Here is a 15,630-nt window from a genome sequence, read left to right as displayed (position 1 = left end):
GTTATGTATGGTTGTGGGCCACCATGTGGGTGCTGGGAAGAGAACCCAGGTCCTCCACAAGATCAGGAAGTACTCTTAACTGCTGAACCATCTCTCAGCCCCAAATTGTGTGTAATGCTTGTTTTTATTTGTATGTGCACATGTGTGGGTTGCATGTTGAGGAAAGGAGGGGATATCAGATGGTTGTGAGGTACCTGATATGGTGCCGGGAACTGAATGAACTCGTTCATCTTAACCTCTGAATCATTTCCCCTCTGGAAAATCATCTTAACCACTGAATCATTTCTCCAGCTTCTGTTTCCTTGATTTTGACAAGGGGTCCTGAGGCTGGGGTGGTAGTGCACCGCCATTGGTTCCAGCAGAGGTAGAGGCAGGCAGATGTCTGTGAGGTCAAGGCCAGCCTGGTCTATAAAAGAAGTTTCAGGACAGCCGGAGTTGTTACACACAGAAACATTGTCTCGAAAAAAAGAGAAACAAACAAAGAAGGTCTTGTGCTGCGGAAAAACCCTTTTCTACACTATGAATATGTATTACTCTCATTGGTTAATAAAAAGATGACAGGCTAGCTGCGTAGGAAAGCCAAATTGAGAATGATGGGAAGAAGGAGGGCAGAGTCAGAAGAGACGCCAGCGGGCCGCCCAGGAAGCAAGACATGCTAGATGACAGGTAAAGCCACCTGCGTGGCAAAACATAGATTAATAGAAATGGGTTAATTTAATGTAAAAGCCAGTTAGTAATAAGCTTGAGCTATCGACCAAGCATTTATAAATAATGTTAAGACTCTGTGTGGTAATTTGGAAGCAGCTACTGGGAAGGGAAGCAGGCAATCGGGACAAGAAACATGTTTACATTCTTGCTAGCCTTGGTTTGCTGGCCTTGGTGGCACAGGCCTGTAATCGATGCAACTGAGAGGTAGAAGCAGGAAGAACAGAAGTTCAAGGTTCTTCCTGGCTAAAGATTTCTGAACCAGCTGGATGGAGACATGTTTATATTGTGTGTGTGTGTGTGTGTGTGTGTGTGTGTGTGTGTATAGACAGACACACATACATATATACTCAATAGAAGCAGTGTGTAGTGTCTTACAGGTTCACACCTGTACATTTATAATCTTAGCGCTTAGAAGTGTTTGGGGTTTTTTTTGTTTTGGTTTTTTTTGTTTTTTTCGAGACAGGGTTTCTCTGCATAGCTTTGCGCCTTTCCTGGAGCTCACTTGGTAGCCCAGGCTGGCCTCGAACTCACAGAGATCCTCCTGGCTCTGCCTCCCGAGTGCTGGGATTAAAGGCATGTACCACCACCGCCCGGCTTTTTTTTTTTTGGTTTTTCCAGACAGGGTTTCTCTGTGTAGTTTTGCGCCTTTCCTGGAACTAACTTTGTAGACCAGGCTGGCCTCGAACTCACAGAGATCCGCCTGCCTCCGCCTCCCAAGTGCTGGGATTAAAGGCGTGCAAAAGTCACCACCACCCGGTTTAACCCTTAGAAGTTAGAATCAAGAGGATCAAGAGTTCAAGGTCATTTTTAGCTACATATCAAATCTCAAACCATGTGACAACAAAATAAAAACCAAGGACCCACATAAAAGGAGAGGACTCCAACAAGTTGTTTTCTGACTTTCACACATGCACCATAACAAGTACACCCCTACCTACAAAAATGCATATTAATTTTATTATTTTGTATGAATGTTTTGCTTGCATGTGAAGTCAAGGCAGCTGGAACTTAGAAGCAGTCAAAAGCAGAAAGAGAAGGAGCATTCACTATTGATATTATGTACACCACACGCATCCAGTGAGTGCTATTAGAGGCCAAAAGAGGGTGTCAGATCCCCTAGGACTGAAATCACAGTTGTGAGAGCCATGTGGGTTCTGTGGATCGAACCTGGGTCCTCTGGAAGAGCAGCCAGTGTTCTTAACCATTGAGTCATCCCTCCAGCCCTCTAAAATCTTTTCAAAAACCAAAAATAAATCTAGGAGTGGTGGTGCATGCTTTTAATCCTAGCACTCAGAAGGCATGGGGCCTACATAGTGAGTTCTAAGACAGCCAGAACTACATAAAGAGACCACATCTCAAAAAAAAAAGAAAGAGAAAAAGAAAAAAGACAAAGACACACACAAAGAAGGAGAGGAGACTGTTTAACAGGCTGACATACACATATTACATACATATATCTTTTTTGAAAAACATAATGATATCCAATCTTGTACATTTAAGGCATTCCTGCAAAACAGTTTTCAAAGGACAGCAATCCCATGATAGAAATCGTCAGAGGATATGATCAGGCAGAGTCCCCGTTTCCTTTCCAGTTACTGTGATAAAACACCGCACAAAGGGAACTGTTAAGGGGAAAGGGTTGATGTGCCTTACATTTACAGGTTACAGCCATCATAGCAGTGAAGTCAAGGCAGCTGGAACTTAGAAGCAGTCAAAAGCAGAAAGAGAAGGAGCATTCACTATTGATATTATGTATTAATGCTGGTGTTCAGCTTGGGGTTTCTTTCTCTTTTTTTTTTTAATACAGTTTGGTATATAAACCCAGGGAATAGTGTCACCCAGAGTAGACTGGGTATTCCCACATTAATTAATGCAATCAAGACAATCCCCCAGACATGCCCACAGGCCAGCCTGATCTAAACAATCCCTCATTGATCCATTCCCATGTGATTCCAGATAGTGTCAAGTTGACAATACCAATCGTTACAGGCAGTTTTACAAAAGACAAAACCCCCAGCACTAATCACATGCATGGCAGGTTGCTCCAATTAGATGATCAGACAAATGTAAATTATACAAACCACTTAATGCCTATTTGTCTGGCGAGTCTATATATGCTATAAAATTCTCAGAGAGGTCAGCAAGATAGAGAATGGAGGAGGGGACCCTATTTCAAGAAAACAAAAAAGTTTTGGGGGGGTGGGAGCGACAGGGACTCACTATGTAGCTGTGTCTGGCCTGGAACTTGCTGTGTAGACCAAACTGATCTTAAACTCAGAGATCTGCTTGCCTCTGCCTTCCAAGTGCTGGGTTTAAAGGTGTAGGCCACTACCAAACCTGGCTTGAAAATATTTCTATTTAAAAGAAACACTCTATGTTGAAAGCCTTTACCAAACACTTGAGTCTGTGCTAGAGCCCTTGATTTTCAGCTGGCAAGCAGCTTCAACCATACTCTAGAGGGATACGTTATTTTTCAGATTGATTTTATTCTTATTTACGTGTATGTGCAGGTATATGCCTTGTGAGTGTAGATGCCCTCAGAGGCCAGTAAAGGGCATCGCATACGCTGGAGCTGAGTTACAAATGATTGTGAGCCACCTGATGTGAGTGCTGGGAGCCAAACTCAAGCCTGGAAAAGTAGCAAGCCATCTCTCCAACCCCTAAAAGGACTCTTTTCCTTTTTAAATAATTTAATTTTAGTTTATGTGTATTGGTGTTTTGCCTGTATGTGTGTCTGTGTGAGGGTGTCAGAAGCCCTGGAACTATATATATATATATATATATATATATATATATATATATATATATATATATATATATATATATATATATCAGGAGTTAGAGACAGTTGTAAGCTGCCATGTGGGTGCTGGGAATTGAACCTGGATTGTCTGGAAGAGCAGCAGCCAGTGCTCTTAACTGATGAGCCATCTTCCCAGCCCCAGGACTCTTTTTTTTTTCTGAGACAGGGTTTCTCTGTGTAGCTTTGCGCCTTTCCTGGAACTCACTCGGTAGCCCAGGCTGGCCTTGAACTCACAGAGATCCGCCTGCCTCTGCCTCCCGAGTGCTGGGATTAAAGGTGTGCGCCGCCACCGCCCGGCCTCCCAGGACTCCTTTTCTTACCCATGTCTCCAAACTTTTCCTCCTGCCTCAGTGGCATGAGGACCAGGAGTTCACAGTCTCAAAGAAAAACTAAGGCTGCCCATAGTTCAGCCATCTGAAGTTCGAGCAGCTTCTTACTGCAGAGGGCAGTGGTTGATGCAGAAACCCCAAACTGGTTAACAATGAAGGATGCTGGAGGGCTTGGCCCTAAATGGGACACAGCTATATCACCCCCTCCAAGGCTCAGGGAAGAGCAAGGAAGAAGGGGCAGAAAGAATGTGAGAGCCAGAGGATGGGGAGATGTATAGCAGAAGGACCCCTCCCGAACATGAATGACATTGCCTTTGCTCCATAACTGAAGATGTGGTTATGAAGCTGTGTACAGGACTGCCTCAACACTGAGCTCGTCAACAGTTCCTCATGAAGTGGGGAAGGGCCCATGAGGCCCCATGCTTTCTTTTAGGTAATTTACTGTTTGGGGTGGAAGAAGGTCTACTTTTCTTTAGGGGTATCCACACTGATAAGTTGCCCTCGCTTTAGCAAATATTATCCACCCATGCTGGGGAAGAAACTCTAGACTCAGTTGGCCACACACTAAGACAAATGTAGAATGGGGACTTGGGGGGGAAAGGGTTCCAGGTTCCAGCGGGGGGGGGGGGGGGGTGAGAGAAGGGAATAGAGGGGATTAAGCAACTAAAATTCATTATATAAATGAAATTGTCAAAAATGTCAAAATTCATAAGAATTGTAGAAGAAAACATAAAAGGAAGACTGATCATTTCAAAATGCCATTCATTATAAGTGTTGCCTCCAAGCCTATCTCTTGCCTCAATGGGAGCAAAGAGAAGGAACCAGAAAGAACTCAAATAGCCATTGGTAATGGAATGGCTGAATAACGCTATATTTAGACTATGAAGTATCATGAGTAGGTTAAAAAGGATGAGGTAAACACGTGACCTTATGGGTTACTAGAGCATGAAGCCCTGTTTGGTGACTTTGCCTCAATGAACAAGGTGCAAGAGGGATTGAGGATGGTCTCAGTGTAAACCTCTGTCCCCCACGCATACTCATACATGTGTGCCTACACATGCAAAACAATGCATACACACAAGTGTACCACATGTGCGCACACTCGCACACACACACACACACACACACACACACACACACACACAGTGACAACCGTAAAAGGAAGAAGAAATGGAGTGCTGTTTAACAACATTCGATAGATTATAAACCCAGGGATCAGCGAGATTCCACAGAACTAGAGTGGTGGTACAGCAGTTACCCAGAGGAACCTATCACTAGCTCCACCATCACTATGACACTTTGTTGCTACCAGCTCTAACATTCGGGAAGGCAGAGACAGGTGGGTGGGGCTCTGTAATTTCCAGGCCAGCCTGGTCTACAAAGTGAGTTTGAGGCCAGCCTGCAATACACAGTGAGTCCCACGATAGCCGAAGATACACAGAGAAATCCTAGCTCAAAAAACCAACAAAAGTAGGAAGTAGTGACAATCTATGGCCATGCCACCCTGAACTGCCCAGTCTGGTTTGATCTTGGAAGCTAAACGGGTCAGACTTGGTTAGTACCCACCTGTAAATTCCAATTCTCTACGATATAGTTTGTGTCCAATCTATGCCAAAAAGAAACAAAACAAAAAGTGAAGTATAATACAGTGTATCTGTTTGTTTGTTTTTTTAAGAATCCCAGGGCTGGAGAGATGGCTCCGCGGTTAAGAGCACTGGATGCTCTTCCAGATGACCTGGATTCAATTCCTAGCACCCACATGGCAGCTCACAGCTGTCTGTAACCTCAGTTCCAGGGGATCTGACACCTCACAGAGACATACATAGAGGCAAAACACCAATGAACAAAAAATTACAAATAAATAAAACATTTAAAAAGCAAACAAGAACAGAATCTCAACTATATAGCCCTGATTGTGGTAAATGCAATGTAGTTCTCCATTCTTCTTTTCCTTTTGTTGACTTTTTAGTAACCCCGGGTGGTGAAAACTCTCTGTAATCCTGTCTCAGGCCCCAGACCCAACTCATTTATTATTTCTCACAACTGAATACACACACACACACACACACACACACACACACACACACACACACACACAATGACCTCACAACTCTAATGTTCCCAGTGTGTAATTTGGGGCCTTTTGTGTTTCCACGGTAAGCATTCTCTTTTTCTTTTTCTTTTTTTTTAAAGAAAGGATCTCATGTAGCCCAGGATAACCTTTAACTCCTGTTCCTCTTGCTTCTTCCTAGCCAAGTATTATGTATGACTACGAGAGTGCACAAACACGCCTGGAGCACACAGATGTTTTAGCATAAAACAGTATTTATCGTTTTGTAAATAAACAGAGCTAAAGATACAGTGGGGAAAAGAAAGTAAAATCCCATCGCATCTTCTCCCGCCCAAGGCGATCTCAACTTTCAAGATCTTTTATCTTCCTCCCAACCTGGAGCTTCCAAAGCCACAAGGTAAACATCCGACAGCCACTCTAGCCCAATTCAGAGGACTAACTCGTTAGCCTGGGAGGTTCACCCCTCTAGCTCTCGGTGGGTTAACGAGTTCAATGCTTGGCCCGCTTCCGTTTAGGGAGGGGAAGGCCCTCTTTCTCTCCGGGTTCCCTCAGATAGTTCTGCCTTTGGAAGTCTCTTGAGCTTCCAGTCCCCCAGTCGGCCCTCACTCTCCTCCCGATACTCCCCTCGGAGGACTCTACCACCGCTCGGGATGCTCCACAAGTCCGCGAACTGGGCGAGAACTGTGGCCGGATTTTCAGGCCAGGATGAGTCACTTCCGGTCACAGACTCCCTCCTCCGGAAGTAAGACCTGATGTAAACAGCAGAGCCGGGCACCAAAGCCCGGGAGGTCAGAATTTCGTGCCGCAGGCGGCACCGACAGCTAGGGCAGGGGTCTGGGAGGGGTGAAGAGCAAGGCAGCAAAAGCGACGTGCAGCTGGAGCACGATCCGAGGGTTGGTCAGGGTCATGGGGTGGGTGTCTGTACTAGAGGTCTTGACAGGTGGGGACAGGCGGCTTGAGTCGGTGCTGTCATGGAAAGGAACATGACTTTTGGGAGAGGGTGGGACGTATCAATTAGGGTTCTTAGATAGCGTGGGCATTTGGACCAGAGATCTAAAAGAGGGTCTTGGAAGCTAGTGCTAGAGCAGAATATGGCTCATGTAGAAGCAAGACCCAGACGTTACACCAGAAAAAGTAGGCTTGAAGTCTTAGAGGATGGGTAGGAGGTGTGTCTGGACAGAGGTCTTGGAGTGATGGGGTTCGACAAGAGCATGAAACTTCTAGGACAGGGAGACAGAGAAGCAGGTTGAAGTTTTCCTAGGCAGGACTTTGGGGTGGTGTGTACTGGGAGATCTTTAGAGGGTATCTGTGCCCTAGGGCAGGGTCTACTAGAGATAATGTGGGAATAAAAGGGACAAATTTTAGGGGGAAGGAGGTTCCTGAGAGTGGCATTGGGTCAGCTCAGTTAGGAGTCATGGCTAGAGAGGATGAGGAATGGAATGTGTCAAATGCGAAGAATTTAGAACGTCAAGGGAATGCCAGGTGGGGTCCTCAGGACCGAAGCAGAGGGAGTGGATGGAGTTCCCAGGCTTGCCTTAGTGGTCAGAATTAGCACTGTGAGAAAAGGGTTGGGGGAACGTGTTGCATGGGAGGGGCAGGTAAATGAGAGTTAGGAAGGCACAAGGAGGGAGTCTGTGGGTGATGGGCCATCCCTAGCAGTGCAGGGAGATGCAAGATACCTTAGCCCTTGTTCTCTTTACTTACTGATAGGTGGAGCCGGGTGCAGGTGGAAAGAGATTTGAGGTCATGTCAGGAATTAGAGCCAAGGATGGCTGGGAATGAGGAGGTATCATGGGATATGCTCTACTCCATTACTTCCTGATAGGTTCAGTAAGGGTTGGTGTTTATGGCAGTTGTGAGTCTATATCATTGTAGGCCAAGATACCTTCTGCGTGTGATCTTGGTTTGAACAGATACTCTGAGGTATACTCCACTTGTTTTTGTTTTTTGCAGTCTGGCAAAGAAAAGTATCAAAATGGGGAGGAAGCCGGGAGTGATGGCCCACACCTATAATCCCATCACTCAGGAAGTGGAGGCTGGAGGACTGCTGGGAATTCAAGGCCAGCCTGTGCTACATAGGGAGTACCAGGACAGCCAGGGATACGTAGCAAGATCCTATCTCAAAACAAAATAGACAAAGTGGTGAGGAAGAAGAAATCGTTTGGGGGACAGAAGTTGTAGGACTTAAGAGAGGACATTCCAGAACTCTTCGAAATGCTGTCATTTTTGTGCCTAGGGAGACAGTCCTGGACCATGACTCAGCAGCCACTTCGAGGTGTGACCAGCCTCCATTTCAACCAAGACCAAAGTAAGCTTGTGATTGTATCTTTGTGGGGAAGAAAGGGAAGAAGGGTCAGAGATGGCTATGAGCCCTCGAATTTTGAGTCAGACAGATTCCTTCCATCCCCAGGCTGCTTTTGCTGTGCCATGGAGACGGGCGTACGCATCTATAATGTGGAGCCGCTGATGGAGAAGGGGCACCTGGGTAGGTGGCTGTAGTGGTGGGGCAGTGGGCAGCAGGGCTGATGTGGGCATTTGGCATCTACCTCTACTGACGCCCTGGTCCTTGTGCAGACCACGAGCAAGTAGGCAGCGTGGGACTGGTAGAGATGCTACACCGATCCAACCTGCTGGCCCTGGTGGGCGGTGGTGGCAGCCCCAAGTTCTCCGAGATCTCAGGTAAGTGCTTTCATCCTGCACTTGACCTAGATTCCCTAAGTTCCTCACTTCCCACATAGAGCCCTGAGGCATGGGCAGATGAAGTCCTCAGCACCTCAGAGTCCCACAGTGAGGCACACTTTGTAAGTCATGAATCCTTGAGCTTGAAACGTTTGATCTGTTACTTATTGATAGAGGGTCTCACTGTGTAGTTCTTTGTTGATCAGGTTGGTCTCAAACTCACAGAGCGCTGGGACTAAAGGTGTGTGTTATCACACCGAGCACTTTTGTTCTTATTTAGGAAACCTCACTGAAGCCGGGGGGTGTATGTAGCTCGGTGGTAGAACACTTGCCTGGTGTGCTCAAGGCCCTGGGGTCCATCCCCAGCACTATAAAAAGAGAAAAACCACATCTTGTCCATCTCCTGTGTGCCATGTTCGTAACAATGGGGCACTTACTGGGAGCATAATAGTAATTTTAAGCACTTTACACATAAACACATTAATTTGAGACAAGGTCTTCTGTAGCCAAGTATGACCTTGAATTGATCACCTACCTCCCAGGTGCCAGGATTACAGGTTCGTGCCTTCACATCTGGCTTTACATAATTAGCTCATTTAGTTTTGTGGGGTTTTCTTTCTTTTGGCTTTTAGAGACAGGTCTTCTACATAGCCCTGACTGTCCTGGAACTCACTATGTAGACCAGGATGGATTGGAACTCACAGCGCCCCTCCTACCTCTGCTTGATGGGATTAAAGGTGTGCCCTACCACTCCCAACTAAGTCTGTGTGGTAGGAAACACCATCGGCCCTTCTTCTCCCCCTTCTGCTGTGCTGTGGATGGAACTCAGGGCTCTATGCATGTTCTGTCACTAAAGCCATACACGCAGCCTCCTGATCCTCACTTTTACTCATGAAAAAACAGACCGACTTAAGGGGCTGTTTCAGATCACATAAGTAGTAGGTTTTCAAATCTTGGAGCCATCTGTCCTACACCTTCTTGGCTTGTGCCTCAAGTGCCACCTTGTTTTCAGTTTTTTTCTTGTTGATCCCAAGCGACATGGCAAGCATATCGTTAGTGAGTCACAGAAGCCTAGAACTCATCACAAATTCTCCTGGGTATGGACTGGATCCTGAAGATCGAAGTAGTTACAGAGGGAAGTTGTGGACCCTTAACTGTTTGTTCTTGTGCTACAGGTCCTTGAGCACACTCCGCTCATTTGAGCCTTGATTTTCTTTTTTGTTTGTTCGTTTTTCAAAACAGGGTTTCTCTGTGTAATTGTGCTTTTCCTGGAACTCACTCTGTAGACCAGGCTGGCCTTGAACTCACAGAGATCCGCCTGCCTCTGCCTCCCAGTGCTGGGATTAAAGGCGTGCGCCACCACCGCCCCAAGCCTTGATTTTCTTATCTCCAAATGAGCATAACTGGTCTAGAATCATTTCCTTAGAGATCTTGTCCCCACGGTTCATGCTGTGTGAGGCTGTGTGAATATTTAGTGAATGGTGAAGCAGATGGTTGAGGGCCCATGAGGGATGGGCCCTGTGTCACCCCGTCTGCCTCTTACCCTAACCCTCGGTCTTGTCAACCCACCCATCTGCCTATCAGTGCTCATCTGGGACGATGCCCGAGAAGGCAAGGACTCCAAGGACAAACTGGTGCTGGAGTTCACATTTACCAAGCCAGTGCTGGCTGTGCGCATGCGCCATGACAAGTGAGCTTGCTGAAGACTGGGATGGGGGCAGGAGGTTCCCACGGCAAGTTATAAGCCCGCCCCTCCCCCTCTCTGGCAGTTTCCCTTTCCTCATAGCCTTCTGTGTGATGTCTGCAGGATTGTGATTGTGCTGAGGAACCGCATCTATGTCTACTCCTTCCCAGACAATCCTCGAAAGCTGTTTGAGTTTGACACTCGGGACAACCCCAAGGGTGAGAGGACCCAGCCATCCAGGTGTAAGGATGTGAGGCTCGGGAAGAGGCAGAGGAGGAGATGAAAGAAGGGACACATACTCAAGAGATCTTGGGGGGGAGGCTCTATGCAACAGATACAGCCCTTCCAGAGCCTACCTTCTCCCTACCCCTAGTCCTGCCCCACATGACAACAGAAAGCACTCACTGAGGACATGGGTAAGTGAATCAGTGAGCCCTGGGCCTCCAAGGATTTCTTGGCAACTTCTTAGAATCTGTTCAGACCATGGAGAGCGGAGCTTAATGCAAAGCCTACCCCTGTCAGGTTGCTATGGGTACTAGACCACAGAGGGTTAAAGTCTGGCCGACACTTGTCCAGCTCTAGCCATTCTGAGCCTCAGCCTTCCCCTGGCCTCCTCTTCACCTGCCCATCCCCATTTATCCTCACAACTTAGGGCTCTGTGACCTCTGCCCAAGCCTGGAGAAGCAACTGCTTGTGTTCCCTGGACACAAGTGTGGAAGTCTGCAACTGGTGGTGAGCCATCCAGTGGGTAAAGGGCGGTGAGGTGGGTGGGCTTGCCTGTCTCTGTGAACTTGGGGTTCCTCTCCTCCATATTACCCCAAGCCCAAACTCTTTCCTCCTGCTCCAGGATCTGGCAAGCACAAAGCCTGGCACTTCATCAGCTCCATTCACTATTAATGCACATCAGAGTGATGTGGCCTGTGTGTCCCTGAACCAGCCAGGCACTGTGGTGGCCTCAGCCTCCCAGAAGGGTACCCTTATTCGGCTTTTTGACACCCAGTCCAAGGAAAAGCTGGTGGAGCTTCGAAGAGGCACTGACCCTGCCACCCTGTACTGGTGAGCAGAGTGTATGTGTGGTGGGCTGGCGCCTTATAGCACAAGTCACCACGTTGGACACCATTACTGGTCTGTCTTGCAGCATTAACTTCAGCCACGACTCCTCCTTCCTCTGTGCTTCCAGCGACAAGGGCACTGTCCATATCTTTGCTCTTAAAGACACCCGCCTCAACCGGCGCTCTGCGTGAGTATCCTCACCCTATCCCTATCATCCCCCTGGCCATGTGCCATACCTGGACTTACCAAACGCTGCCTACAGGCTGGCTCGTGTGGGCAAGGTCGGGCCTATGATTGGGCAGTATGTGGATTCTCAGTGGAGCCTGGCCAGCTTTACTGTGCCTGCTGAATCAGCATGCATCTGCGCCTTTGGTCGAAATACTTCCAAGAATGTCAACTCTGTAATTGGTGAGTGGCAACAGCCCCCTTGGTTTGTGGTACCACATGGGTAAAGGACTGTGGGTTGGACCTGAAAGAATTTAAGGGTTTTCAGAAGCTGGAAGAAACTGGAATGTGTGGCTCAACCTCGTAATTAGTAAAGGGTGTGGCGCTTGGGCAAAAGCCATGAGCCGTGGTGGGACACCAGAGAGGACTGGAGTATGTGGCTGGGGCATCTCCTAACCTTTCATAACACCTCAACCCTCCCTAGCCATCTGCGTAGATGGGACCTTCCACAAATACGTCTTCACTCCTGATGGAAACTGCAACAGAGAGGCCTTTGACGTGTACCTTGACATCTGTGATGACGATGACTTTTAAGAGCCCTGGCAGCTGTACTAGGAACCTGCAGTAGCAGATGGCCAAACTGAGTCTTGAGGGTGTTGAACCAACCAGCAAGCATTAATGAGGCCTCCCACTCTCCACTCAAGCACAGCTGTGTCTAAATAAACAGCTCACTTCCCCCAAGCACTTTTTCGTGACAGTGCTGAGGGCCAAGGACAGATTCCCTGGGCCACCTAGTCTGGAAAACATTCACTGGGACCCAAAAGGATTGTCGGAATCCAACCTGGGGATTTAAAAAAGAATACCAGGAGATAGCCTCTGTGATGTATATGAATAAAGGGCCTTTAAATGGCATTTACGACTTGACCTCAAGGGTGGGGCATACTTTTCCTGGAGCAGGGTGACCTCGGCTCCTCCCAGGAAGTGGAATCTAGCTTGGGACTTGACCTCCTAGTCTTATTAGTCTGTTCAGCGTTGAGTCAACGCACAGCTTGCACAGTCCCGGCGTCACAGTCTGGCGTGGTGCCCTGCCCAGGGGTGAAGAGAAGTTCCAGTTTTGAGCTTCTTACCGCGTGGCGAAGCTTGCTTTCCCGGCAGTCTCTGCTACCATAGTTGGTGGTTTGTGGTGACGTTCAGGTTTGCAGCTGCGCAGTACGCCTACGTTCATAGACGTCGCCCCCTAGACTCTATTTCCCAATGTGCCTCGCGGTGCCGTGAGGGGTTGTGGGTGTTGTAGTCTCGCCGCCCTTCGGGCTGGTCCAGCAACCCGCAGGATGTCGGAGGTGCGGCTGCCACCGCTGCGCGCCCTAGACGACTTTGTCTTGGGGTCTGCGCGTCTGGCGGCTCCTGATCTAGGCGATCCACAGCGATGGTGTCACCGCGTCATCAATAATCTCCTCTACTACCAAACCAATTACCTTCTCTGCTTCGGCACCAGTCTCGCTCTGGCCGGGTGAGGGAGGGAGGTAGTGATTGGCTGAAGATACTAGCGGGAAGTAGGGTGGACTTGCGGGTATTTGAGGATGAGGAGAGGGGAACCTAAGGGGAAATGCTAGGCTGGAAAGGGCGAATTCGGTAGAAAAGGAAGGTCTGAGGGGCATGGATGGAAGGATTTGAAGGATGCAGATTTTTGTTATAAGGAGGATTGCGGGGGGAGGTGAAAGAAGACCTGGGTAGGAAAGGGGGGAAGGGGGACTGAAGAGGAATGTGGGCTAGGAGGTGGACCCGGATTTAAGGAAGGCCTGATATAGGGATGTGAGAGTACTTAAGAGGTTCAGTGATGTGAGTGATAGGGCAGATTAAGGGAGCCCTGGAGGGTTTAAGACAGAAGTGGGGGTGTAGTAAAGACAGGGTTTGCAAGGTGAGTTTGTAGAAAAGAGCCTGCTCATATTGGGCCCAGAGGGAAGACCCAGTGTTGAGAAGCTGGAAGCCAAAGACAGACAATCTAGAAGAGGGACTTGGGCAGGGTTAAGCCTGAGACTGAAACCAAGGACGGGTTCGTTCAAGCAACTGCGGGAGGGTGGTTCTATATGAAAATGGGGTAGTGGGGGGCCTTTGGAAGGAAAGGACACCTGGGAAGTGCCTAGTCTGCAAAGAGAAATGTGTATTGACTGAAGGCCTTGGTGAGGGATCTCCAAGGGTTAAGGTCAAGGAAAGGAATGTGGGAGCAGACCTGGGAATACTAGAAAGAAACCCTGCAGGTCTAAAGCCAGAGACCAGAGAGGTTTTGGGAGCCCAGGACCTCTGGCAGGATATGAGGATCTGGTAGGACGGTAGTCCCGAGGAATTGAGAGTTCCCAGGAATCCCTGCAGGATGGCCTGGATGGAGACAGGCCTGGTGAGACTGTCTGCTAGGATGCAGATTCTGGAGGCAGAAAACAGAACTCTTGGGGTCCAGGATTGGGTGGATGGTGAGGCTCGCTGAGTGCCCTTGTTCCTGCAGGTACATTCGTCCACTGCACACCCTCCTGAGTGCCCTGGTAGTGGTGGTGGCTCTCGGGGTGCTGGTGTGGGCTGCTGAAACCCGCGCGCCTGTGCGCCGCTGTCGTCGCAGCCACCCGGCTGCCTGCCTGGCTGCAGTGCTTGCCATTAGCCTCCTCATTCTCTGGGCCGTGGGCGGCGCCTTCACCTTCCTGCTCGGCATCACCGCTCCGGTGCTTTGTGAGTCTCTACTCTCCCTGTTCTAGCTGGGGAAATGGACAGCTGCTCATGCTTGGACACCAGGCCTGCCCTGCACTGGTTCCTGGGCTAAGAGGGGACTGGAAACCCTGGAGGACACACGTGCCTCCTCCGTTAACTGTCTTCCCTGGGTTTGCGCCCTCTTTATTACCTTTGTGGGTCTTCAGTGTGAAGTGCCTTAAAGTGTCCAAGTCCTGATTTACTGGAATGTCCTTCCTGGCCACATCTCCCATAGCAGGCTAGCCTGCCTCTGGGTCAATCCCCCCATTGTGGGCTGCAAGCTAAGGCCCCTCCCTGACCCACTCTTGGTATCGCCCACAGTGATCCTGCTGCATGCTTCACTGCGCCTGAGAAACCTTAAAAACAAGATTGAGAACAAGATCGAGAGCATTGGTCTAAAGCGGACGCCAATGGGGCTGCTCCTAGAGGCCCTGGGACAGGAGCAGGAAGCTGGATCCTAGGACCCGGGATCTAGACAACCCCCACCCCATACCCAAGATGGAGCCTTTTCTCAGCCATTAAAATACGATCCTAGAAGCCCTCTGGCCTGTCGACAAAATAAGACACCTGTGACTGCTTACTCCAACCCCAAACTAGTCATCTCTTACTCGCCAGCCCCTATTACCTAGGGACCAAAGTCTTCCTCAGTGCTGAATTTGAGACTCAGTCACCTACATCGGCCTTGAAACTGGGCTTTTAAGCCAGAGTATCCATGGCCAATCTCAAAACGGGACCAATAGCTACTCCCTAGCCAAATCTGGAACTCACTGGTCTTCCATACTTCATTCAAATCTAGGGCCCGGAGCAGGACACTCTCAAATACTGAGCTCTAAACTAACGACTTTTCAGACCCCATCCAGCTTGGAACCCAGGTTAAGACATGGCCAAATCTTGAGCTTAAATCCCAAGTGTCCTCAGCCCTGACCCCAATGAACCCTTGAACCCAGATGACCCAAACCCTCACCAGACCCAATAGCCTCCCTCCAACTCTGTTTAGAAGTTTCCTCCCCCCCCCCACCCCCACGTGTTCCTGGTGTTGAGGACCAAGGTGTGGGGCCGGCGAGCGATAGCCCCACCTGGGAATGGAGCACATGTGTTAGTGCTCCTGCGACAATAAAGCCGTTGACCCTCAAGCTAATCTGGCCTCCTGTGTGAAGTTCTTGTACCTTTCAATGAACAACTTCAGCTCTGCGGGGCCATACCTGACGGGCTCAGTGCTGAGAAGGGGACTCCTATGGTCCTCACACCTGCGGCCCCTCAATCAGCATTAAAACCCAGGGATGCAGAAGTGGGTGCTATCATTCTGGATATTCTCTTGTTAGAAGTGGGCAAAGCGAGTGAAGTCAACACGTGACAGCCGGACATAGTGACCCCAGTGATTCCAGACCTGGGGAGGCTGAGG

General features: G+C 48.9%; 2 protein-coding genes across 6 annotated transcripts; both read left to right on the top strand.

Moving 5' to 3' along the window:
* The first annotated feature begins 586 nt into the window (after positions 1 to 586).
* Wdr45 (WD repeat domain 45) lies at positions 587 to 12,416 on the top strand. 5 transcript variants are annotated; one of them, XM_015991406.3, is made up of 12 exons: positions 587 to 666; positions 6,093 to 6,308; positions 8,148 to 8,219; positions 8,322 to 8,396; positions 8,486 to 8,590; positions 10,175 to 10,280; positions 10,398 to 10,492; positions 10,927 to 11,006; positions 11,122 to 11,330; positions 11,413 to 11,514; positions 11,590 to 11,735; positions 11,977 to 12,416. In XM_015991406.3, the coding sequence occupies exons 3-12, from the start codon at positions 8,165 to 8,167 to the stop codon at positions 12,084 to 12,086; spliced, it is 1,083 nt and encodes a 360-aa protein (XP_015846892.1). In that variant the 5' UTR covers positions 587 to 666; positions 6,093 to 6,308; positions 8,148 to 8,164; the 3' UTR covers positions 12,087 to 12,416. The 5 variants fall into 5 exon arrangements, with proteins under 5 accessions (XP_015846892.1, XP_076418413.1, XP_076418416.1 ...); XM_076562300.1 differs by lacking the exons at positions 587 to 666; positions 6,093 to 6,308 and adding exons at positions 6,672 to 6,804; positions 7,865 to 8,053; XM_076562298.1 differs by lacking the exons at positions 587 to 666; positions 6,093 to 6,308 and adding an exon at positions 6,513 to 6,653.
* Positions 12,417 to 12,767: 351 nt separating this feature from the next.
* On the top strand, positions 12,768 to 15,366 carry Praf2 (PRA1 domain family member 2). Its single transcript, XM_006998602.4, has 3 exons — positions 12,768 to 13,002; positions 13,993 to 14,210; positions 14,550 to 15,366. Exons 1-3 carry the CDS (start codon positions 12,824 to 12,826, stop codon positions 14,687 to 14,689), a joined length of 537 nt encoding a protein of 178 aa, XP_006998664.1. The 5' UTR covers positions 12,768 to 12,823; the 3' UTR covers positions 14,690 to 15,366.
* The last annotated feature ends 264 nt before the right edge of the window (positions 15,367 to 15,630 follow it).

Source organism: Peromyscus maniculatus, chromosome X, assembly GCF_049852395.1.
Source record: "Peromyscus maniculatus bairdii isolate BWxNUB_F1_BW_parent chromosome X, HU_Pman_BW_mat_3.1, whole genome shotgun sequence".
Lineage (NCBI taxonomy): Eukaryota > Metazoa > Chordata > Mammalia > Rodentia > Cricetidae > Peromyscus > Peromyscus maniculatus.
Note: the sequence above shows the minus strand (reverse complement) of the source record. Positions and strands in the feature narration are given on the sequence as shown.

Bases quoted from the DNA above. Each gene is read 5' to 3' on its own strand.
- Wdr45 (XM_076562298.1), top strand. From the start codon at position 6,617: ATGAGTCACTTCCGGTCACAGACTCCCTCCTCCGGAA. The intron at 11,007-11,121 runs GTGAGCCATCCA...CTCCTGCTCCAG, and splicing joins GTGGAAGTCTGCAACTGGTG to GATCTGGCAAGCACAAAGCC. The intron at 11,331-11,412 runs GTGAGCAGAGTG...TCTGTCTTGCAG, and splicing joins GACCCTGCCACCCTGTACTG to CATTAACTTCAGCCACGACT.
- Praf2 (XM_006998602.4), top strand. From the start codon at position 12,824: ATGTCGGAGGTGCGGCTGCCACCGCTGCGCGCCCTAGACGACTTTGTC. The intron at 13,003-13,992 runs GTGAGGGAGGGA...TTGTTCCTGCAG, and splicing joins ACCAGTCTCGCTCTGGCCGG to GTACATTCGTCCACTGCACA. The intron at 14,211-14,549 runs GTGAGTCTCTAC...TATCGCCCACAG, and splicing joins CATCACCGCTCCGGTGCTTT to TGATCCTGCTGCATGCTTCA.